This window comes from Globicephala melas, chromosome 10, assembly GCF_963455315.2.
Source record: "Globicephala melas chromosome 10, mGloMel1.2, whole genome shotgun sequence".
In the NCBI taxonomy this organism is placed as follows: domain Eukaryota; kingdom Metazoa; phylum Chordata; class Mammalia; order Artiodactyla; family Delphinidae; genus Globicephala; species Globicephala melas.
Window position 1 is genome coordinate 77,268,790 of NC_083323.1, and position 23,987 is coordinate 77,292,776.

The 23,987-nt window shown below is 37.4% G+C and overlaps 1 protein-coding gene across 2 annotated transcripts in view; it reads left to right on the forward strand.

The window, feature by feature from the left end:
- Window positions 1-3,804: 3,804 nt before the first annotated feature.
- IPO8 (importin 8) overlaps window positions 3,805-23,987 on the forward strand; it is a 70,659-nt gene continuing 50,476 nt past the window's right edge. Inside the window, exons 1-5 of one of the 2 annotated variants that reach the window (XM_030830458.2) lie at window positions 3,805-4,092; window positions 9,645-9,726; window positions 14,755-14,911; window positions 17,904-18,062; window positions 19,054-19,210. In XM_030830458.2, the coding sequence (XP_030686318.1) occupies window positions 4,009-4,092; window positions 9,645-9,726; window positions 14,755-14,911; window positions 17,904-18,062; window positions 19,054-19,210 (639 nt within the window). In that variant the 5' untranslated portion in view covers window positions 3,805-4,008. The remainder of the gene's footprint in view (window positions 4,093-9,644; window positions 9,727-14,754; window positions 14,912-17,903; window positions 18,063-19,053; window positions 19,211-23,987) is intronic. The other variant, XM_030830459.2, reaches the window with a different exon arrangement.

The following is a 23,987-nucleotide window of genomic DNA, read 5'->3' on the forward strand; positions in this document are numbered from 1 at the left end:
TAAGAGATACATTATTAAACTTACAGGTAGAGACTTCTGTGCATTGGGTTTTAACTCCCATTTTGTCTTTACCGTATGGACTAGATTCAAGCCTGCTAACACAGACCAGCAGTTGAGCTGCTGCCAACAGATGGGGAGGACAACTGTGTGATATTCCATTTAGATTACTGAAATGTTAAATCTCAAAAAAGGCCACAGTGGCAGTGCTTGGAGTGAAAATTGCTTTCTGTAATTTGAGCTGTAATCATGCCAGTTATCCTCTGTGCTATATTTCTAGGATAATGTCATCCATTTCTATGGTGTCAACTAACCTATATACACAGATGACTCACAGTTCTCTAACTCCATCCCTTTCTCCTTCCTCTAACCCCCTGCCATATAGCTTCCTCCTTCTCACCTAGCTCTTCTGTGAGAGCCAGAAGTCAGTTTCTGATTGTCACTGGAAATCTCCACTTGTATAACCCATAAGCACTTCGAGTTCAACATGTCCAAAGACAAACTCATCTTCCCTCCAAAATATAATACTCCTTCCGTTTTCCCATAGGTCATCAAAGCCTGATACTCTAGAATCATTTTTGACTTCCCTTTGCTACTTTGTGTATCAGTCACAAATTTCTGATGCTTCAGCCTGCGAAATGTCTCATATCTGTCCTACTTTATTCCTACTGTGCATATCCTGTTTCAGACCCCTTATCTCTCTCACATTCATTCATTTATTCACTACTTATTAATTGCTTATTATGTGTCAGGCATAGTGTGAGACTGTCTCACTATGTCTCATTTATCAAAGGTTGAATAAGGTCTCTCCTCTCTCCTTAATAGAATACAATCATAATAGTTAATATTGAGCATGTACCATGGGCAATGTACTTATATCATTTAGTCTTCACAGTGTCTTTTGGAAGCAGATGAGGAAACAGGCACAGAGAGGTAAGCCGTATGCAAACCATGATACTACAACAAGACAATACAGCTCGCTCAAATTCTACCTTAAACAAGGTGAATGTGTTAATAAATATAGACATCCTCTCACATTGTGCATAGTAGTAAAAAAAAGGGACTCATAAACAACGAGCCATTTCTAAGTTAAAGATATAGTTTAGGGAAAGCAACTTTAAAACACTTGCAAAGAAATCTGAGAGCAGAATCAGATGCTTGGTTTTTTTTGTATGTTTTCCTGTTGTCTCAGACATCACTAATTTGACAGCATTATTTTTGAGTAACTTGTCTTCACTGAGTCTTTTCAAAGCATACAAAGTTTTCATGGGAACATCATCTCTTTCTTAAATTATATATTTTGTAAGTTAAAGTTTATTTTTTGAGATAATTGTAGATTCTCATGTAGTTGTAAGAAATAATACAGATGGGTCTTGTGTACCCGTATCCAATTTCCTTCAATGGTAACATCTTGCAAAACTATATATATCTATATATCTATATCTATATCTATATTACAGTGTCAGATACCAGAGAGAGGTTTTAAGATAACTAAAACTGTCTCTTGCATAGATCAAATGTATATACCTTAGATACCAACTAAGGGATTCGTGTTCATTTTTTGTTGGCAGTTTCAGTGGGGGAAATGAAGGCAGAAGCCTAGGAATAGCTGACTGAAGCACAAATAGGAAGTAAGGAAGTAGAGACAAGGAATGAAGACCCTTCCTTGGAAAAGAATGAACGTTAGTTAGAGAGCATTACTGAAAAAAATTGTTTTTTAACTGAGGGAAATATTTTTAGACTGAGGTTGAATCAGTGGAGAGAAAGGTTGAAAATATAGGAAAGAGTTTTACAAATTATCAACCATAAGTGTGTAATAAGACTCAAAATTTATTTTAATGAATAATATATAGAATAGAGATTTATGGAGCAAGGTCCCAGAGGAAATGGGAGAAGATTGGGTTCAGATTGGAGGCAAGGAAGTAAAGGGGGGTAAACAGATTAATTTGTGTTTGAGTGATTTGAGCCTAGTGGTTTTGTTCATCTTTGCAGAGCTCTGTGGAAAGAGGTAGGGAGTTTGAGAAGAGTATTGAGGGTGGGAACAGTTGCTGAGATGCTGAAGGTGGTGCTGAGCAAAGGAGAGGAATAGGATTGTTGAGCCTAAGGAAAGAACACATTTGTAGCGGTGTCGGTTTGCACAGTGGGTCAAGGGTAGACTTGAGAAGTTAAATTGGGAGTTTATTAGCAGAGAAGGATGTGTAGTCATGAATGGATAGACTAAGGAAGGGCTGAAAAGTGACTGAGTTGGAAAACCGTTATAGAGTTATTGAGGGAGACAGAGATGGAAGAGAAGGTCCTAAATTGAAAAGAGGATTTTGGAGTTAAGATTTTAGAGGTCAAGGCATTTTAGATTCATGTGGTCCAAAAGAGTGGGATAAGGAAATAGTGTGAAGATGAAAGGCACTATGATTCATAAAAATTTGGAGTGTTAAGGAGTTTGTATTTTATCTTGAAGTTGATGATGGGAAATCATCAAGGAAGGGACATGACAGTATTAACCTTTAAGAAACACTACTCTGATGGAAATGTAGAGAATGGGAAAAACTGGAAGCAACCAGATACATATTGCTAGGCACTTTTGCACCCAGCTGAAGGGCGTGGTCCCATTTACAGCCCCTGTAGAGGGGAGAGCTTTCAGGCAGCTAAGTTTTCCACCACAAAGTTTCTGCCTTCTTGATTGAACCCAGTTAGCTGAACCAATCTGTCTTAATTACGTGCTCCAGGAAAGATCACACGCCTTCAGATGTATTTTGCCCACAGTCATCTTCTTTACAAATGTAATTAAACTCTCTTTTTCTGGGTTAACTTCAGGAACAACTAGCTCCTTAATATTTTTATGCCATTGAAATTTTGGGGCCATATACGGCCACAGTGGGTGGAGACAGTATACCTTTTCTTGCATTTCACTACTTTTCTGAGAAGATCTGGAAGTATTTCAGAAACCCTCAGGCATAGAGTTAGTTTCTCTGATCTGGAACAGTTACTTTCTAAGTATATTTTTTCTGTTTACATTTGTCTCTTCTATCACATTGTAAGTTCCTTCATAGTAACCTGCATTGAATTCATTTTGTTATAATGTGGTGCCTAAGTATCGTAGTACTCTGGCCCAAAAATACATGTTTAAAAAACGTTCAGTGAGGGACTTCCCTGGCGGTGCAGTGGTTAAGAATCCGCCTGCCAATGCAGGGGACACAGGTTCGAGCCCTGGTCCGGGAGGATCCCACAGGCCATGGAGCAACTAAGCCCCCAGCGCCACAACTAATGAGCCTGAGCTCTAGAGCCCGCGTGCCTAGAGCCCACCCAACGCAGCCAAAAATAAGAAAAAACAAAAAAAAACCCGTTCAGTGAATGAATGAGTGAATGAATGAATGATGGCTCCCACAGACTGAGGGAGCCTTGTTCTTCTGTGGGCTAGATGATCTCAAGGTCCCAACAAGTCTGCCCTGAAACAGGCTCAGTTGTAATGCCCAAAGAGTGCTCAGACTAACAAAAAGTGCCACGCCATCCATATATGCTTAATTTGGATGTAGCTGTAAAGAGACCTAGCTAGCTCGTTTCCGGATCTCCGAAGAGGCGGTAGGCTCTTTTCCGTATGGTAGCAAGACTGTCTCGCCTACCGGAGCCAGTGAAACCGGTTTCCCTCCGGGAAAGAAGCCGAGACTACTTTCCGTACAGCAGCATGGTGGCCGCCAGCGGGGGCGGCCATAGCATCACGCCCGGGGGGAAGAGGCCGCCGTAAAGGAGGCGCCGCTTCCTCTTCTTACTTCTCCCGCCTCCCACCGGCTGTCGTAAAAGGGTGAATGGAGAGCGAGTTGTTGGGGGTAGAAAGGGAGGACAGGGGGCGCGGAGTCAGAGTGGCGCAGCAAGTGGCTGCAGGTGGCGACGGTGGCGGGGGGTGGGGAGTGAGGTAGTGCAAGGGTCGCGGAGGAGGAGGCTGAGAGGGTCAAAAGAAAAACTAAAGCTGCAGTCTGGCCTACTGGCCCGGGGGCCCCCGAGCCCCCGCCCGGGGAGATGGACCTCAACCGGATCATCCAGGCGCTGAAAGGCACCATCGACCCGAAGCTGCGGATTGCAGCTGAGAATGAACTCAACCAGGTAAGGAGCAGGCCTGCGGCGCCCCCCGCCGGCTCGCCGGACTCTCCCTTCTCGGCGCCCCTGATCTCCACCCCCACCCGGGCCCCGGGCCCCAGACCCCGACGCGTCTCTCGGCCGGTTCCACCCTCGCCCCAGCCCCCGCCCCGGGGTCCAGTGGCGCCGCACTCTCCGGATCTTTTCTCAACGGCTCACGCACCTGTTGGCCACCTTTGCATCTTTTCATGTCGTTTTCCTTCCCCAGTGCAGTTTGTTCAGCCTGCCTGGTCCGCAAAAAGAAGCTTTAGCAAGCTTTGCTAGTGTTTTCGGGATGTGATTTCTTTTCCTTAAGTACGCTGACTTGGTGGGAAAATTCACTTAAAATTCAAATCTGAGTTCAGCTTTTCTGCACACCCAGCTCTTTTTAGGTGTTGCTGTGGGAAACCCTGCCCATCGCCTGCTTCTGTGGGGTTGGCAGGACCGTTTAGACACTGATTGGCAGAGTTTTGTTGGAGCGTTGGAGAAATGCTGTCGGGAGAGTGCTCTGGGAAGAACAGGCAATTTTTATGGTGTTAGTGCTTTGCGAAAGACTCGCCGAGTAGTAAGTGTAGGGACTTCTTATAAACGGTAAAATGTGTGAGACTTTCTTTCATTCCCCATTCTCTATTCTTACTAACTAGCCTTGACCATGTTCCAGCGATACTACCGACATTTCCAAATTTAATGATCCCAAACTCTAGCTTGTATTTTACTCCTCACCTGTAAGAATGAATCAGAGACCTCTCACTAAAAAGTACGAGGTCCACCTCCGGGATAGATTGACAGCTGTCTGAGGTTGCAGTAATCCTTAAAATGTAAAAGAATATACCTAAATTAGTGGTTCTCAAAGTGTTGCTCAGGATGAGCAACATCAACATCGTTTGGGAACTTGTTAGAAATGCAAATTATGGGGCTTCACTCTAGACTTAAAGAATTAGAAACTCTGGGGATGGGGCCCAGTTATGTTTTAATTAGTTAGCTAGGTGATTCTGTGCTTCCTAAAGTGTGAGAACGACTGTCCTAAGTAAATGTTTCTGTAGGAGTTCACTTAGGTTTTCCCTGGTTGGAGTTGACTTTAAAGTGCAAATATCCATTGTGAATCTCTGACAGGGATTATTTTAATGGGAAATCTGGGTGGAGTAAGTGTGAATCCAGGATTTCCAAGAGATAAGAGGGAGAGTGAAAACACTGACTCTGGAGGGAAGGTTGAGTTGAACTGAAGCCCAAAGGGAATGCATTGGTGCTTCAAAGAGAAAAGGATTCTCACTCAGAATAGGGGAAAATTAAAGTCAGTACCTGTCCCAGGCTTTGCAGGGTAAAAGTACTATATGTTGCTTGGCTAGAAGAGTAGTAATCCAGGCATTGGTTAGGAGGAACAAAGCAAGAGCTGAACTTGCAATCTACCAGTATGAACAGGCGAGTTAGCCTCTTTCTCTTCACAATGAGGCCAGATGTTATACTGATAGTGTTGACAGGGATTATGTCTTTGCTATCATGTTGTACTACCCTGCCTCTGTTAGCCTACCCTTGCTTTGTTTCTGAGTCATCAGTATATAAGTGCAGTTGAATTTATAGAAGTGGAAAAGGTAGGTAGGAAAGCCTACAGAACTGCAAGAGACATTTAGGATCCAATTCTACCCTTTTCTTCGTGGTATTTCAATCCAAATCCATTCCAACCTCTCTCTGCCCTGCCCCATATCCACCCAACTAATCACAGACCACAATTTCCTCTGCAACTTCTAAAAGTAGCTTATTGCTATGTCACTCATTTAGCATTTATATTTAGTATAATGCTTTGGATTGTAATATGCTCTAAGTATTTTTTTGAATTGTAAGTAGAAGACCAAAGTATAATGTCATATAACCTTTTAATAAAACATGGTTTTAATGTCGGATTTTGTATGTTTATCCTTTACCACCACTGTAACCTCCTTTTTTGTTGAATAAACAGGTGGGTAATCTACCATAAATGATTACGGTCCAGCTCATTTAATATTTTAGTCTAGGTCCCCCCACGATAAATATTCTCTGCATAGGAAATAGGGGCAGTTTCTATAGTGTACTGATTGATTTGTCAGTTGCCATTTAGAAGAGTAAGCAGTTTCAAAACATAATGGCCTGTGTTCCAAAGGATAAATTCTTTTGCACCTAGATTTTTTTTTTTTTCGGTACGCGAGCCTCTCACTGCTGTGGCCTCTACCGTTGCGGAGCACAGGCTCCGGACGCGCAGGCTCAGCGACCATGGCTCACGGGCCCAGGTGCTCCGCGGCATGTGGGATCTTCCCGGACCGGGGCATTAACCCATGTCCCCTGCATCGGCAGGCGGACTCTCAACCACTGCGCCACCAGGGAAGCCCCAAAGGATACATTCTTATTTGGAACTATATTTTTCTGTAGCCAACATCTTTCTGTTACCAGTGACTGGCTCCTTGACTGCTATATCCAATATTGTTTCTCTGGAAAAATGTGTTTTCAGTTTTATTGAAGGATATTAAGAATGGATCCTGTACACATTCATCATTGTCTTTAAACCCAGCAGTCCCTTTAGCAGCAGCATAGGGAAGTAGGAATGGGTAGATATCTTTTTCCAGTAACTCATCCAGAAAGATGTCTTCTTTTAATAAATCATGGCCTCAAAAGGGAAATCAAGATATTTACTTTCATTGCCACACTTTGGAATCTCTCCTTTTCCATGCATCTGTATGTATCATTTTTATTGCCCTTTAAGAGAGTTTGCTTCTGTGAATAACATATTTATTGGGTTATTTTTAGGCACTACTACAAGACTCTGCTCTCATGGATGTTACCTTCTAGTGGGGGATACAGAAAAGTAAATACTACAATTTTAGGTTATAAGTGCTATAGAGAGTAAAGCCCTAGAGAGAGTGTTGGAATGTATAAGTAGGGTGATCAGTCTCTGAAGAATGGCATTGAGCAGAGACCTAGGTATTGTGAAGAAGTGAACCAGATGAACTGGGAGAGGAAGAAAGGGAAGAGCAAATTCAGTAAAGGCCTTCAACTTGGTGTGTTGGAGGACTGGAAAAGTTAATGTTGAGGGAGCAACGAGGCAGAGTGGGAAAACATCAGGTTTTGCTTTAAATGAATTCTCATAAAATGCAGAATTTAGCTAAGCAAGGAAGCTTTATTTTCAGAAAACTTCACAGGTATGAACCAAAATCCTCAAGAAATCATTGAGAGATAGTATTATTATTATCTTTTAGAAACTTGAAGCCCAGGGTAGAAAATTGGGTAAATATTTGTAAGGAAAGTAGTATGAGAATATATCTGAATTTACCACTGAATGTTTTAGCTGGTCAAATTAATGTTGATTGAATCAAGGCTGAAAGAAGACAAAAAGTTGCAGAAGTTCTCTGAAATGTCAAACAGTTGTGAAAAGAGGAGTTCCAAAATGTGTACAGTGGCAACAGTGTTGAAATAAAGTCTCCACTATAACTACTTCCAAATAAGTAGTATTAATCTAAGTGTAAAGGTTATTTTGTACTTATGTATAATAAGTAAACTATGTAGATTAGAACTAAACAATATATATGTTTCAATCATTGATTCACTACAGGATCTTACAGTATCTCAAAAGTTATAAACGTGAGTTATTTTACAAGAATATAAATGTAGAAGGTGAGACTGAGCTAAATCTGTTTTAATTTTGACTCCTGTAAACAGCTATTAAAAGAAATCTGTTTTCTTAAAAACTACTTTAAATTTCTGGTGGTTTCAATTTACTTTATGTACAACAGATTTAAGATTTTGAGGTTTATACAGGATGAAAGGAAGAGCAATTAAAAGATAATTTAAAATTTTACTGAAGGATATGGAAAGACTTGGAAAGCATAATGTTCCTGGATGGAAAGAAGCAATGTTTTAAAGATGCCAGTTTTCTCCAAATTTTTGGTCAAACATTTATCTTTTTTTTTTCATATGTATTTATTTGGTTGCACCAGGTCTTAGGTGTGGCAGGCGGGCTCCTTAGTTGCGGCACACAGGCTCCTTAGTTGTAGCATGTGAACTCTTAGTTGCAACATGCATGTGGGATCTAATTCTCTGACCAGGGATCGAACCCCGGCCCCCTGCATTGAGAGCGTGGAGTCTTAACCACTGTGCCACCAGGGAAGTCCCTGAACATTTATCTTAATAAATGCTATTACATATAATAGGAAAGGTGATAAATTTAAAAAATGGAGTGGTATGCATAAACCTAGTGGTGTACTGAAAGGGATGCACCATAGATCCAGGCTCCTGGGAGGAGGTAAGCAGAAAAGACTCTGCGTCATGGTCTGGCTTTAGACTCACTGAGTATGAGTCTTTTCTGGGAATGTCAGTTGGCAAGGCCAAGTGTAAGCTCTGGGAATGTGGCAGGCCTGTACTAGACAGGTACTAGGTCCAGGTACTAGACATCTGGAGGGTATATGATCAGAAGAAATAGGCTGCTCTGTTTTTTTTTTTTTTTTTGCTTCTAAAGTTACCATGGCCAAACTCAGGAATAGGTCAAAGTAGAACATGTCTATGGGGAGAAATGGCCCAGGCAGTAGGCAGTTCATCAGCACAGGCTCACTTGGGCATTGTTAAATTTAAAAGCTGCTCTGACAGGGAAGAGATATGGGAACATATATATATGTATAACTGATTCACTTTGTTATAAAGCAGAAACTAACACATCATTGTAAAGCAATTATACTCCAATAAAGATGTAAAAACAAACAAAAAAGATGGCTAGAACATAATCAGTACTCAATAAAATTTGTTGAACAGATTAAAAAAAAAAAAAAAGATGCTCTGGCAACAGAGAGCAGCTGGTGACGACAGCTCTCAACACTGTCTTGTGAAGCACACTGTTCCAGTCTGGACTGGTTCCTCTCTATAGCTCATGCACAGCCATTGTCCGTTTTCTATGTTGGATCTCTTGTTTTCTGTAGCCCATGTTTTCCTGTTTGTCAAAAATACCGTAAACAAAATTGAAGCACAAATAAGCTGGAAACAAACACTTGCAATGTATAAGTCAAATAAAAATTTGAGATTAAATTCATAAAATAGCTCCTAGAATTTATTAAGAATAAAACAAATATTCCATTTACAAAAGGGTGAGGGGATAAAGGAATTTGTAGAAGAAAACAAATAGCCAACAAACAGGAAAAAAAATTCAAGCTGGAATAAATGTAATTTAAAATATGAATAAGGTTTAAAAGTTTTGAAGGAATGATAATGCTAATCCCTATATTAGATACATAAACACACATATTCTACTCTTGGGAGTGTAAATTCCTACACCCTTTCCGGAGAGCATTTTGACAATATATGTCCAAAAAACATAAAATTGTTCTTACTCACTTATTCATCAATTTATTCTAAGTAAATTTTTCTGACTTGGAGTATTTTAGTAATCTTCATTTGGCTTTGGAGAGATTCTCTCACTGTAAAAGTTTTTCTTTTATTTGGACAGTAATGTATTCAGAAACAGAGTGCTAACAGTTATTCATTTATATTGCCCTATTTTTTTATAAAATATTTCTTTGTAATTTCAGTCTTACAAGATTATCAATTTTGCCCCCAGTTTACTTCGGATTATAGTCTCTGACCATGTGGAATTCCCAGTACGCCAGGCAGGTGAGTTGGTTTTTTTTTAATCCTTTATAAGTTTATTTATGCGTAAAAGTAGGACTAGTGTTTTATTTCATTTCTAAATATCTGCTTTCTTTGAAAACATAGGAAACACACATGAAGTATTTCTAATGGTTTAAAATCTCACTCTCTTTTTCCCTGGAAATTTAGAGGTCCATACTGAGCTCTTAAATCTACCATAGCTTTTTCTTTCCTCTTCTCCCTTCTAGCTTCTAGCTACAGTTCCTTTTCTCTGTAACCTTGCCATTTTTCCCTCTTAGCTTTCCCAGTTTTAATAGCTTTATCTCCCTAATTTTTAATGATTCCTGGTGGCCTTGCCTTTGGGCCTATAGATTAAGACCGTGAATTTGTATATATTAATTTGATTCCATTCATGCATCAGATCATGGAGATAAGGTTTGCACAGGTGTTCTTAACCACATGATTGGGGAGCAGGACTTTTGTTATAAACATGAAACTTACTTTTGAGTCTGTGGGATCTTAGGGTAGTTCCCTGATGTGTATTATTCTTCTTTTTGCTTTTTTAATGAACTGGTAGTTAGAACCCAGAAGGTTAAAAAATGGAGAAAGTTTTAGAGTGTAATGAGTCCTGGAAAGAGAATAATTTCATGATAAAAGGGGTAAAATGATAATACCTAATTTAAAAATATGTAATTGAAGAGACTTAAAGAATTATGTAAGTGATATGTATTAATAAATAATTTAGGCAATATAGAAAAATAGAAACAAAAATGTAGCAAAAATTACCTGACATTCATCACTCAGAAATAACCATCATTAACATTGGGTGAACGTTAGTCTTTGCATGTGTTCAGGTAGAAGGATAGATGAACAATATAGAAATGGGATTATACTATACATACTGATAAAAGTATTTAGTTCTACTTGAACATAACAGAATAAAAATGTAGGGAATCATTAAGTTTTGGAAAAATATGATTTTCTAAATGATCCATTTGTGGTTAAGAAAAACCTATGGAAAAACATTCATGGTGGAATTATTTTTTATTTTAATAAGATTTATAAGGCTTCTATGTAAGTTTTTTGAAACCACAATTCTCAATTTAATCTTTGTTTTATAAAATAGGGCTGTTTTGAAACCACATTTTGCTAAGTGAAACCTATTTTAATAACCTAAGTGTTTATAGGGCCATTGTGAATTTCCCATAAAGCTTTGTAGAAACATTTTTAAAGATCTTAAAGCAATTTATTAAATTAATATGTCTTCTTTATATGACATATAAACATTACAAAAATACAGTTTATATTATTAGATTCCTCTTAATCCCACCCCCAAAGATACCTACCGTCAACTTTGGTGCATGGTTCTCTAATTCTTTTTTTTCTGTAGATAGGTTGGTTTTAAAAAGTAACAAAAATCTGTTTGTATTACACATGCTATTTTATAATTTCCTTTGTTTTCATTTAACCTAATACCCTTGGGGCATCATTCCATGTCAGTACATATACTTCATTCTTTGTAACAGTTATTCAATATTTCTTTGAATTAGAACTGCCATAGTTTATTTAAGCAATCTGATATTAGTGGATATTTCCTCTATTGTCCCTTTTTGTGGGGTTTTTTTTTTTTTTTTTTGGTACGCGGGCCTCTCACTGTTGTGGTCTCTCCTGTTGTGGAGCACAGGCTCTGGACGCGCAGGCTCAGCGGCCATGGCTCGCGGGCCCAGTCGCTCCGCGGCATGTGGGATCTTCCCGGACCGGGGCACGAACCCGTGTCCCCTACATCGGCAGGCGGACTCTCAACCACTGCACCACCAGGGAAGCCCCTTTTTTGTGGTTTTTGATAGAGGCAATGCTGAAATGAACATCCTTGGACACATATCTCTGGATGCTCATGTGGATAGTTTCACAGGATAAATTTTAACAAATGGAAGTACTAGGTCAATGATATTAACAATATTAACATTTAGAATTTTGAATCTTATCACCAAGTTGCATTTACTTGCTTTTTCTATCAACAGTGCATTAGAATGCTGGGTTCCCCATGTCCTCACCAACTGTATACAACTTTAAATCTTAATAACTTAGGTAATTAAGTTTTGATATAAAATGTAAACAGCATTTAAAGGCAATTTTTTCTTCATAGTTTATGTAGATTTCAAATCTGTTAGCCACATGACAGGGTTTGTCTTGGTGGTTGGTCATGTCCTAATTTATTAGGACAACTTTCTACTTTAGAGCCTCCATTTTATTAGACAGTCTGAAATATACTGTGTAGACTTCTACATTATCACCTAAATTTAAGTGCCATTAATAAATTTTCTGTTCTATTTAATCTATTATTAAAATACAAAAGCTCCAAGAATCTGATGGTGACACCCAGACAGATAATTTATCATTTTAGCATGACATTTAAAGAAGAATGATATGATCTTTGATTAAAAAATATCAGCCTGTATAAAAAATTATGCTAATATTAAGTGGAAATACTTAGTTCTGCAAAATATTCAGTGCTTGATTATTTTGTTTGTGGGAAATTCTAAAATATTCTTGCTATTATCAAGCAAGCTCATTAGTGAATGTCCTTTATTACCTTACTGTGAAGAAATAGGAAATAAATGTAATATTTTGATATTGGCAAGCCAAACAAAATAAATTTGGATGTTTGCTCCACTGTTTTCCTTTTGATTGGTAAGCTTAATAGCATTATTAAGGTTAACCTCAGTGTTCCAGAATACAAAACCTAGAAATAAGCAGAAAGTTGCCTCTGATCAGTCCAGAAGCACTTCAAGAAGCTCTTTTGTTAAAACTAATGTGTCTTATTTGTAGGATACTCAGAATCTATTTAATCTTGTTTCAGATATATAATATATACACTTTGTTACTTTATTTCCTAGCCTTTAACAGATTAAAGTAATAACAAGGGAGAGAAGGAGAGAGGGGCTACCAAATTACTATGAAAAATGGAAAAGCTTAAAAACATCAACTTAGAAAAGCACAGCATTCTGCTTCACAGAGCTTAATGGCATCCTTTCCCCTTTGAGGTTATGGAACCCAGTTGATCTGTGTAGTGGTGGCTCTGGGTCCAGAGGATAGAGTGTGTGTGATGATTTATTGTGTTTGAGAAGGGGAGAAGCGTTTGTATGTTTTAAAACTAATTTCAAACTTAAGATGCTTGAAATTGTGAGTGGATTCTGCAGAAAAGCAAATTTTAATACTTAATTTCTTCATGAATGAATTAAGATATTTGTATTTTCTTAGCTCTGGCAGATGTTAGATACTTGAATTAAATGATTAAAGGGAGATTTTTAGATTACTGGTACAGTTTCAGTTATTTTTGGTATATTTCCTTCATTATCTTTAGTAATCCATGATTATCCATGAGAGTAATTAATATTCTCTTTTCAAATTATTCATTAAGTTCAATTTTATTTTAACTAATTGCAGATTTATTCCAACATATACAAATTTGTCAGTGTGCCTTTTATATAGGCCATCTCTTGTGGTGTCCCATAATAAAAATATTTTTTAGTTATAAAATTAATAGCATTTAATGACTGAATTATGAGTAAGTTCATGATTTTACCATGTCTGTATCTTTGCTGTCTGAAAGTTGTTTTTTATTTTCAAGACGAGTTCTATAGGGATTAAAACGGTGTGTATAATATATTGATTTTTTGATTTTTCTTTTGCAAAGATTAATCTCATGAAATCAGTCTGAACTGCTGACAGGTTGGACCATATTCTTAGATCATTTATTCATTTTTTTTCAACAGTTTATGTATTTTTATTGCTGATGACTATAATATTAAAAAATAAATATACTGGGATAAACGATGGTACTTAGTCCAGAGACTGTGTGGTCTGAATTAAAAAAAGACAAAAACCCAAACTCTCTCACATATAGACACATTTTCTCTCTCCCTCCCTCCCTTTCACTCTCTCAAATAATTTTTGTTTTTATCCTAAAAAATGGAAATCCTAGGTGAAATTGTCTTTTTCAGACCTGTGTTGAATCAAAACTAATGAAAGAAGACCTTGTAGGATGTCAGGTTTATAATTTCATTGGGTTTCTGTTGTATTACAGCCAATGTAGAACATATTGGTTTATTCTCTGTGGTATAATGCTTTTACGAGCCAATTTAGTTTATGTTAAAATTGAGATGAAGGTAGGATTGGGTGGAGGGGAGAAGGGAGAGGAGAAACTTAAGGGAAGAAAGTTATAATGCTTTGCAGATCACCTTTCTTTATTCATATATATTATGTATATGTAAGAATATGACACTATAAGTAAGTATTAATTTACATTCAGTGCTCAGCTGGGATGGTTAGAAAACTTAACACCCCCTATCAAAATTCTGTAGCAGTATGTTAGCTTCTTTTAGAAGTCTTTTGTTAAATGTTGATGATTAAAAAGAATAGGAACAGAATCATTGATTATGTGTTTTGATAGAAATAAACAGGTAAGAAATTTCCTGAGATTTTTCAAAAATATTTGAAAGCTGATGTCCTTTTCTTTATTGTTATATTTACAAGTGGCAAATATTTCAAAAGGGTTAGATAAAAATTACCAATACTATAGGTATTTCAAAATAGTAGTACGGGATAATAGCCAGTGAAAAACAAAACAACAAAAAAAGCAATCTCCACGAAGGACTGTAGAATTTCATGTGTTGTCAGTTCAGTATTAGGCATTATGAACAGTATGACTCTTATGGTCTCAAAGTACTTAGTAGAGTTTCATTTAGACCATCTTGTGTTTAGTCTAAGGATGCATACTTGAGTTCCTGGATCATTTTTCTGTCATGTAAACTCTGGAAGCTTGATTTAATGAGATGTTTTCTGCTTAGACTTGCTTTACTAGCTAAAGAGAAACTTTCAATTCTTATCCATTTTCCCTTCCCCACTTGGCTATTTATAACTGTAAGGTTTTCCATTTTTGCTGGGTATCATGTTTAGCATTGAAGGGTTTAGCCTTTCATGCTCTGTAAAGCTGAATGAAAGCCATCTTTTTGATACTGCTACTTCAGCATTTTTTTTTCTCTGACTTAGCTGCCATTTACTTGAAGAACATGGTGACCCAGTACTGGCCGGACCGAGAACCTCCACCAGGAGAAGCAATATTTCCATTTAACATTCATGAAAACGATCGCCAGCAAATACGTGATAATATTGTGGAAGGAATAATTCGGTCTCCAGATTTAGTGAGGTACATTATACTGTTTCTATATGCTTAGTAGGAAGCCCAAAATATATGAATGGGGGAGGTGGGATTTAATCATCAGCCTCAAGTTTGTTTTTTAAAAGAGATAAAGTAATGAAGATGGGCACTCAAAGAATACAGTTTTAGTTATTTGTTTTTGCATTTGTAATTCTTTGCCTCAAAATATTTTGGAAAAAAAATTTAGTTTCTATAAGTTGCCACAAAAAGAGTGGAGGCAAAAATCTAACGAAAATTGTTGTATAGATCCTTGCTATGTGAATAACCTATGTTCTTAGTTATGAGCTCTTGACTTTTTACTATCTGCTTTTCTTTTCCCTGATACAGGGAAATTGACTTCTGGGGGTTTTAACCTACCAGTTTTTGTAACACTTTACCTATCTTTTTGTTCGTTTTTATGAACTGAGTTTCTTTTCCTTTGAAGAAGACAGGATAGAGAAAATACAAACTAGAAGAATTGTCTTTGGTTTTTCAAATTTAGATTAGATGCTATAAAGCAGCACTGTCCAATAGAACTTTCTGCAGTGATGGAAATGTTTTATATCCACACTGTCTGATATTTAGCCATGTGGCATAGAAGCCAACTGAGTACTTGAAATGTGGCTAGTGTAACTGAGGAACCGAATTTTTAATTTAATTTTGATTAAATTACGGTGTGTACATGTAGCTGGTACTTGCCCTTAGTGGATAGCAGAGGTGTAGGTCAAAAAAATTATGCAATCTTAAAAGACAAACAAATTCTTTTCACCATGAGCAAGTGATTAGGTTGCTTTTGAAAATGTGGGAGGGAAATAGATGAAATTGAGGTAGGGGAATGAAATCATTTAACTTCAAGAGATTAGATGTAACCTATCCCTGAGTGTATAATGTACATTGGCATAAGCAGAAGAAAGGGAAGAAAGTGTGAGGATAACAGTGAGGAAGGTGGACAAACATTGAACACCTCTTTGTGCAGTTGTTTGGGTAAGAAGAGAAAATAGGGGTATTGATGAAAGAAAATCATCATTCTCATTGGTTGCCCAAATGCCATCTGGCACTGGCTTCCCTGTGGTACCATCATGTGTCCATTTCTTGTCAAAATCTTTACATTTTCAAATCTCTCTGAATCTTGCAAGCAATGCTTCTACACTTTAATATATGAAAGGATGGCTGTTCATAAACATCCTTTGCTTGGCTTGGAATTGAGAAAGGATTAAGAGGGTCAACCTAGGGGCTTCCCTGGTGGCGCAGTGGTTGAGAGACCGCCTGCCGATGCAGGGGACACGGGTTCGTGACCCGGTCCGGGAAGATCCCACATGCCGCGGAGTGGCTGGGCCCGTGAGCCATGGCCGCTGAGCCTGCGCGTCCAGAGCCTGTGCTCCGCAATGGGAGAGGCCACAACTGAGAGGCCTGCATACAGCAAAAAAAAAAAGAGGGTCAACCTGAAGATGAAATTAAAAAAATGAAAAGTTTCAGTTTTATTGAATACAAATATGACCTATTTGTTGTTTAGAACAGCTGCTGGTGGCACAAGAGGTTATCTTTATCTTTATTATGAGACAGTTCTTTGTGGCTTTGCTTCTTTTATGTCCTGAAGGCTTAACTGTAACTACTCTTTTTTTCTTTTTGGTACGCGGGCCTCTCACTGTTGTGGCCTCTCTCGTTGCGGAGCACAGGCTCTAGACGCGCAGGCTCAGCGGCCATGGCTCACGGGCCCAGCCGCTCTGCGGCATGTGGGATCTTCCCGGACCGGGGCACGAACCTGCGTCCCCTGCATCGGCAGGCAGACTCTTAACCACTGCGCCACCAGGGAAGCCCTGTAACTACTCTTAAAGAAATATTCTCAAAGTTTATTTAAGAGTATTGCAAAGGATCTTTTGCAATTATATTTGGAAAAGATCCTTTGCAAGGAAAAGGCATTATTTGTTTGTTTCATTTCAGTGAAATCAAGTTATTGGCTGTTGAACTGAACACATATCTTTTTCTTGGCATTGTGGAATCCTAATTTAGCTAGATTCACTCTCCATCCATTTGCAAGTGACCATGTAAGGACATATTAATAGTTGGTAGAAGAGAAATTTTTTTCCCCTCACTTTCTTTTCAATCCCCATTATAGTTGTATCCAATTGAGGAAGTGATTACTGACCTAAGTGTTATGAGATCACATCTTTCATAGCTTCACTTTGCAGTTTCATTAAAGAGGTTTCTTCTTCTTTTTTTAATGTCTTTCCTGTTGCTTTTTTCTTTATTTCTTTGGAAATAGTTCTTAGCATTCCTCTTCAGGAATTACCAGCTAATGCTTGTTACTTCATACAAAAATTAGGATCTCAGGAAGCTGTGATAGGTGCAAAATACTGTGTGACTGGGAACTGATGATGAATGGTTCCAGGCTTTGGCTCACAGAGATGTTTCCCACTGTTATGTAGGCCTCCATTTTACTTACTTTGACCATTTTTAGGCTAAGTTTGTCCAGTTGAAATGATAAAATACTTTTTTGGTTTTGTCTCCCCGTTAGGATATAATAACCAAAATACAAAATATAACAAACTGGGAAATTTTACAGAGCTGGGCTGGATTCATTGTCTTTTTCTTGGAAAATTTTTTATGAATTTAAGTTTTTTTTTTTATGGTGTGGACCATTTTTAAAGGCTTTACTGAATTTGTTACAATATTGCCTCTGTTTTACGTTTTGGTTTTTTGGCCACAGGGCAAGTGGGATCTTAGCTCCCCGACCAGGGATCAAACCCACAACCCCTGCATTGGAAGGTGAAGTCTTAACCACTGGACTACCAGGGAAGTCCCTGAATTTATTTTAAAATTCTTTATAGGGCTTTATAGGTTTTTCTTTATAGGACTGCTCTTTTTCCCTCCACCCCAGATAAATATCTATATAATGTAAGTAAATAGGAATCAGAGTGTTTTTATGTACAATATTAGAGGTCTTTGAAGCCTGATATTTATAACTACTTAGATTTTGGACTTTTTTCCCCCCACTTTATAGAGTCCAGTTAACAATGTGTCTCCGTGCCATCATTAAATACGATTTCCCTGGTCACTGGCCAGCGGTAGTCGACAAGATAGACTATTACTTGCAATCACAGAGCAGTGGAAGCTGGCTTGGCAGTTTATTATGTCTGTATCAACTGGTGAAGACATATGAGTAAGTTGATTTCTATTGGCTGAAGATACCAGCCTCCTGTTACTTAGAAGAATTACATTGCATAGAGGGGTCTGCTATGGGTGTTCTACAGAATCAGGTTAGATTGGGAAATGTTGGATTAAACACAGTTAAACATGTTTATTTACTATAGTTTTTCACAGAATCTTTAATCTGCTAATGTACTAATCTCTAAGTTAGTGCTTCTCAAACTTATTTGTTAGTTTCAGGGGACCATTTATTAACAGTTTTCCTTGGAAATTTTGATGGAGAGGTACCTTAACATTTATATTTAAGTAAGCACATCATTAAGTAAACCAAACATTTACCTTTTTGGATGCAAGGTAGAAAATGTTCAAGTTTCTTTGCTAGTGACTTTCTTTTCTATAAAAGTTGCTTGGGAGGTGTGGGACTAGTGTCACATTTAATAGCATTGCTTTCTAGCTTCTAAGGGGATTGCTGCTTCTGCATGCAAAGTCCTGTAGTCTTCCTTCTAAAATGATTTTTAGAGTATATTTTAGATTTATACCTGTTAAAATGACCTAAGAGCACCTAAATTTGTAAACTGTTTTAACTTCTCAAAGTAGGGTGGTAGATGGACAAATGTTTTTTCCACCACATCATTTGTTACATAATAGGAATGTCTATTTGAACTGTTTATCAACTTGTATTTTATAGCAAGAATTGTGGTATGTGAAAAGTAATTTAAGTACTAGAAAAATTCATGTAGGAAAGTTGCAGAACTGTCTTGGATTTTTTTGAACTAGTCTAAATCTTTCTAGAAAGATTTTAGGTATTCTGCCTAAAACAGGGATATGCTTTTTCAAAGTTCCTTTCAAGTTTATTCTAGCAATCCAAACAGAAAAATGTAAGCTAGTGTTTGGAATGTTATAGCTTTATATAGTTTAAAAATATTATTTTTCATTCATTGTTTATAGCTCTTTTGTGGGGGGGGAGAAATTATTGTTCTCTCTTTTTGTCTTTGCTCATGTAGATATAAGAAAGCAGAGGAAAGAGAACCTCTTATAGCAGCAATGCAAATATTTCTGCCTCGTATTCAGCAACAAATCATGCAGCTCCTTTCTGATTCCTCACATTATTCTGTATTAATACAGAAGCAGATCCTGAAAATCTTTTATGCACTTGTGCAGGTAAGTTTCTATAGCAGAAGACAAATATTGTATTTCTGCCTGATACATAGAAAGTGCTCAGTAAGTGTCAGTTATTGTTAAAAATTACATATTGTATATTCTCACATGTATTTCTTTAAAAAAATCCTTATGAGAGAACAGACTTTGAGAGGTCAACTTAATTGTCCAAGGTTATCTGAGTGGCAGAGCTGAGATTCAGTGTCCATATGCCTTTCACCCCCAGTGTCTGAAGTCTGGGTATGGAAGAAACAAGATAGTTAACTTCCCTGAAACCTGATAATTTGACTAATCTGTCCATAGCATTCTGCCTGTAGATTAGTTATGATTATAGGAGAAGAGGAAGGAAAAGAAGAAAGTTTCTTTCTTTTTTTTTTTTTTTGTGGTACGTGGGCCTCTCACTGTTGTGGCCACTCCCGTTGCGGAGCACAGGCTCCTGACGTGCAGGCTCAGCAGCCATGGCTCACGGGCACAGCCGCTCCACGGCATGTGGGATCTTCCCGGACCGGGGCACGAACCCGTGTCCCCTGCATCGGCAGGGGGACTCTCAACCGCTGCGCCACCAGGGAAGCCCTGAGAGTTCCTTTTTTTAATTGGGAAATCATATTGATGGTAGTTTCTTTGCATTTGACCCATTTAAAGCTAACAAACAAGACTGAGTGCCTCATTTACCTTCATTTAAAATACTTCCTTTTTCTTACCTGAAAGCTATAAAGAACATTAATATGGAATGTTTTAAATATAAAAATATTTAAAATTTAATCCTCAGAAGACTTGGGTAAGTTATTTCGATCTGGGTGGAGAAGAATAATTGTTGTCAGTTTAAACTGTTTGATGTTGAATGGATTAAGGCTTTATTTCATGCTTTCTAGTTAAATTAGTCACGGCAAGAGGGTAGTTTCATCAGGCTGGAGAGCCAAGATAGTTTGGTTTTGTTCTTGGCTTCTCTCTGACTTAAGTATTTTCATACTGTTCTAGAATATTTCACTTGAATAAAGATTTATATTTTTAGCCTCATCTTTTAAACTTTTAATAGAGATAGTCCAAGGCAGATTTTCCTTGTTTTTTAGCTTAGCCTTTTTTGGGGGAGACAGAAAGGGAAAGGAGGCACATCTGAGAAAAGAGAAGAAACTAGACTACTAGGAAAACGTTCCTTCATCCTCTTTTTTCTTTTTTTAAAAGTAATAAGGTAGGAAGATGTATGGTGCTTTTGTTTTTGTTTTTCTGTTCAGAAATCTTCCTCAGGAGAATCACTTTTTGGCAAATATTTTTTATTCAGTGAGATGTTTTGCCATTAGATATAGTAGTATCCCATTTATTCAGAGCCAGACTTCCCTTTCCCCATTGGGAGAAGCATAGCCAGGAATCAGTAAGTGAGACAGAGGCTGACGAAATAGTGTTCTTAAAACCTCTACTTCTACTTGGTTTGCTAAGAGAACAAAAATCTAAAATTTTTTTCTCAACATGTATGTGCTAAAAACCTAAAAAACCAGAAAAAAACCCTCATCATTTTAAACCATTTTAGTAATCTATTATGTGCTAATACAGTAATATTCTTTAGTGGGAAATCCTGGAAGCAAAAATTTAGAAGGCTTTAGGAGGCACAGTTACAGTGTTTATGGAAGTAAAAAGTGATTGTCTAACAATTTGGGATGAGGCAGAAAAATTTATGTTTTAGAAAGTATGACGCAATGAAATTGATTTTGTCTAAGCATTTATTAAATATTGTGTACAGGACTGTTGAATATTCCATACATATTTCAGAACTCGTTTGTCCAGAAGTGAACTCATTGTTACTTTCCCCCAGCCCTTAGCCTGCTCCTCCTATGTTCCCCATCGTAAAACCAACTGACTCCCCACTGCATTTAGAACAAAATGTTAACTTTTTCCCATGGCCTGTAAAACCCTTCATCTCTTGCCTCATCTTATACCATACTTAGCTTTAGCTTTGTTCTTTGCACTCCAGCCATATGGAAATTCTTTCAGCTTCATGAGCAGGTCATGTCCTCTGTCACTTCTGAGCCTTTAAGGCACTGTGTTTCTGCCTGGAGCATTCTCCTTTCCCTTTATGCCCTGGTCAATTTGTGCTCCTCCAGGTCTTGGCTTGCATATCACTTCTTCCAGGAAGTTGTCTCTGATAGTAGCAGACTGCATTAGGTGGTCCTCATGGGTGCCCTTATCAACATTATACTGCTTTTATCTGTACTATTTATCATACCATATTGTAATTCCTTGTTTAAATGTGTTCCCCCTCACCCCCCCACAACTAGACTGTGAGCTTTACTTAACATTATGTCCTTAGTGTGTAGTAGGTTTTGGACTGCATGGGTGCAGAGGTGCTATGCCTCATCTCCTGTAGCTCAAGGTGTAGTAGGGGTGGGGTTGCACACTGTAATACAGTGGACTGTGATTTCATGCCACAGTGTAGAGGAAAGTAATTGAAAAAATGTTTCTTGGATGTTTCATGATGTAAAGATTTTCATTAAAGTCATTAAAATGAGTTTCCACCACAAAAAAAGATAATTATGGGAGGAGAAATTAAGGAAACACCCCTATTTACAATTGCATCAAAAAGTAAAATACCTAGGAATAAACTTAACCAAGGAGTTAAAAAACGTATACTCTGAAAACTATAAAACATTGATGAAGGAATTTAAAAACCATACAAAGAAATGGAAAGATATTCTGTGTTCTTGGATTGGAATAATTAATATTGTAAAAATGTTCATACTACCTAAAGCAATCTATAGATTTAATGCAATCTCTATCAAAATACTGATGACATTTTTCATAGAACTAGAACAAATAATTTACAAAAGACCCTGATTTGCCAAAGCAATCTTGAGAAAAAAGAACAAACCTGGAGGTATCATGCTCCCTGACTTCAGACTGTACTACAGAGACACAGTAATCAAAACAGCATGGTACTGGCACAAAAACAAGCATATAGATCAATGGAACGGAACAGAGAGCTCAGAAATACACCCACACACCTATGGTCAATTAATCCATGACAAAGGAGGCAAGAATATACAATGGAGAAAAGACAGGCTCTTCAGTAAGTGGTGCTGGGAAAACTGGACAGCTACATGTAAGTGAATGAGATTAGAACATTTCCTCACACCATATACAAAAATAAACTGAAAATGGATTAAGACTTGGAAACCATAAAACTCCTAGAAGAGAAAATAGGGAGAAAACTCTTTGACATAAATCATAGCAATTGTGTTTTGATCTGTCTCCTAAGGCAAGGAAATAAAAGCAGAAATAAACAAGTGGGACCTAATTAAACTTAAAAGCTTTTGCACAGCAGAGGAAATCATTGACAAAACGAAAAAGACAACCTACTAAATGGGAGAAGATATTTGCAAAGGATATGACTAATAAGGGGTTAATATCCAAAATATATAAACAGCTCATACAACTCAATATCAAAAAAACAACCCAATTAAAAAATGGGCAGGAGACTTGAATAGACATTTATCCAAAGAAGACATACAGGTGGCCAACAGGCACATGAAAAGATGCTGAACATCACTAATTATCAGAGAAATGCAAATCAAAACCACTGGATACCACCTCATACTGGTCAGAATAGCTATCATCAAAAAGTCTACAAATAACAAATGTTGGCAAGGATGTGGAGAAAAGGGAATCCTTGTACATGTTGGTGGGAATGTAAATTGGTACAGCCATTATGGAAAGCAGTATGGAGGTTCCTGAAAAAACTAAAAACAGAACCACCACATGATCTAGCAATTCTCCTGCTGGGTATATATCTGGAAAAAAATGAAAACACTAATTTGAAAAGATACATGCACCCCAGTGTTCATAGTGGTATTATTTACAGTAGACAAAATAAGGGAGCAACCTAAGTGTCCATTGATAGATGAATAGATAAAGAGGTGGTGTGTGTATCTACATATACACAATGGAATATTACTGAGCCATAAAAAAGAATGAAATTCTGCCATTTGCAACAAGGTGGATGGACTTAGTGAAATAAGTCAGACAAAGAAAGACAAATACTCTTATCACTTATATGTGCAATCTAAAAAAATAAACGAATGTATATAACAAAACAGAAACAGATTTATAGTTATAGAGAACAAACTAATGGTTAACAGTGAGGAGAGGGAGGTGGGGAGGGTTGAGATAGGGGTATGGGATTAGGAGACACTAACTACTATGTATAAAATAAATAAGTAACAAGTATGTATTGTACAGCACAGGGAAATATAGCCATTATTTTGTAATAACTTTGAATGGAGTATAGTCTATAAAAATGCTGAATCACTCATATGCCCGAAACTAATATAATATTTTAAATGAAGTATACTTCAGAAATAAAAAGATAATTTTATGAGGTAATGGAAGTATTGACTAACCTTATTGTGATAGTAATTTCATAATGTATATGTGTATCAAATCGTCTTGTTCTATACCTTAAACATACATAGTATTATATATCAATTATATCTCAGTAAAGCTGGAAAAATGAAAAGTTTGACACACAAAGGGGTAAATGGTAAAAAATCACTTATCTAGAATCTCATGTTGAACAAATGATGCCTTATTGTATTATTATAATTTTTTACTTAAAAAAGTAGCTTAGGGACTTCCATGGCAGTCCAGTGGTTAAGGCTCCACACTCTGAATACAGGGGGCACAGGTTCGATCCCTGGTCAAGGAACTAAGACCCCTTGTGCTGCACAGTGCGGCCAAAAAAAAAAAAGCCTAGAGAAATAATTCATGGCATGTATATTTTCTAGATTTAAAA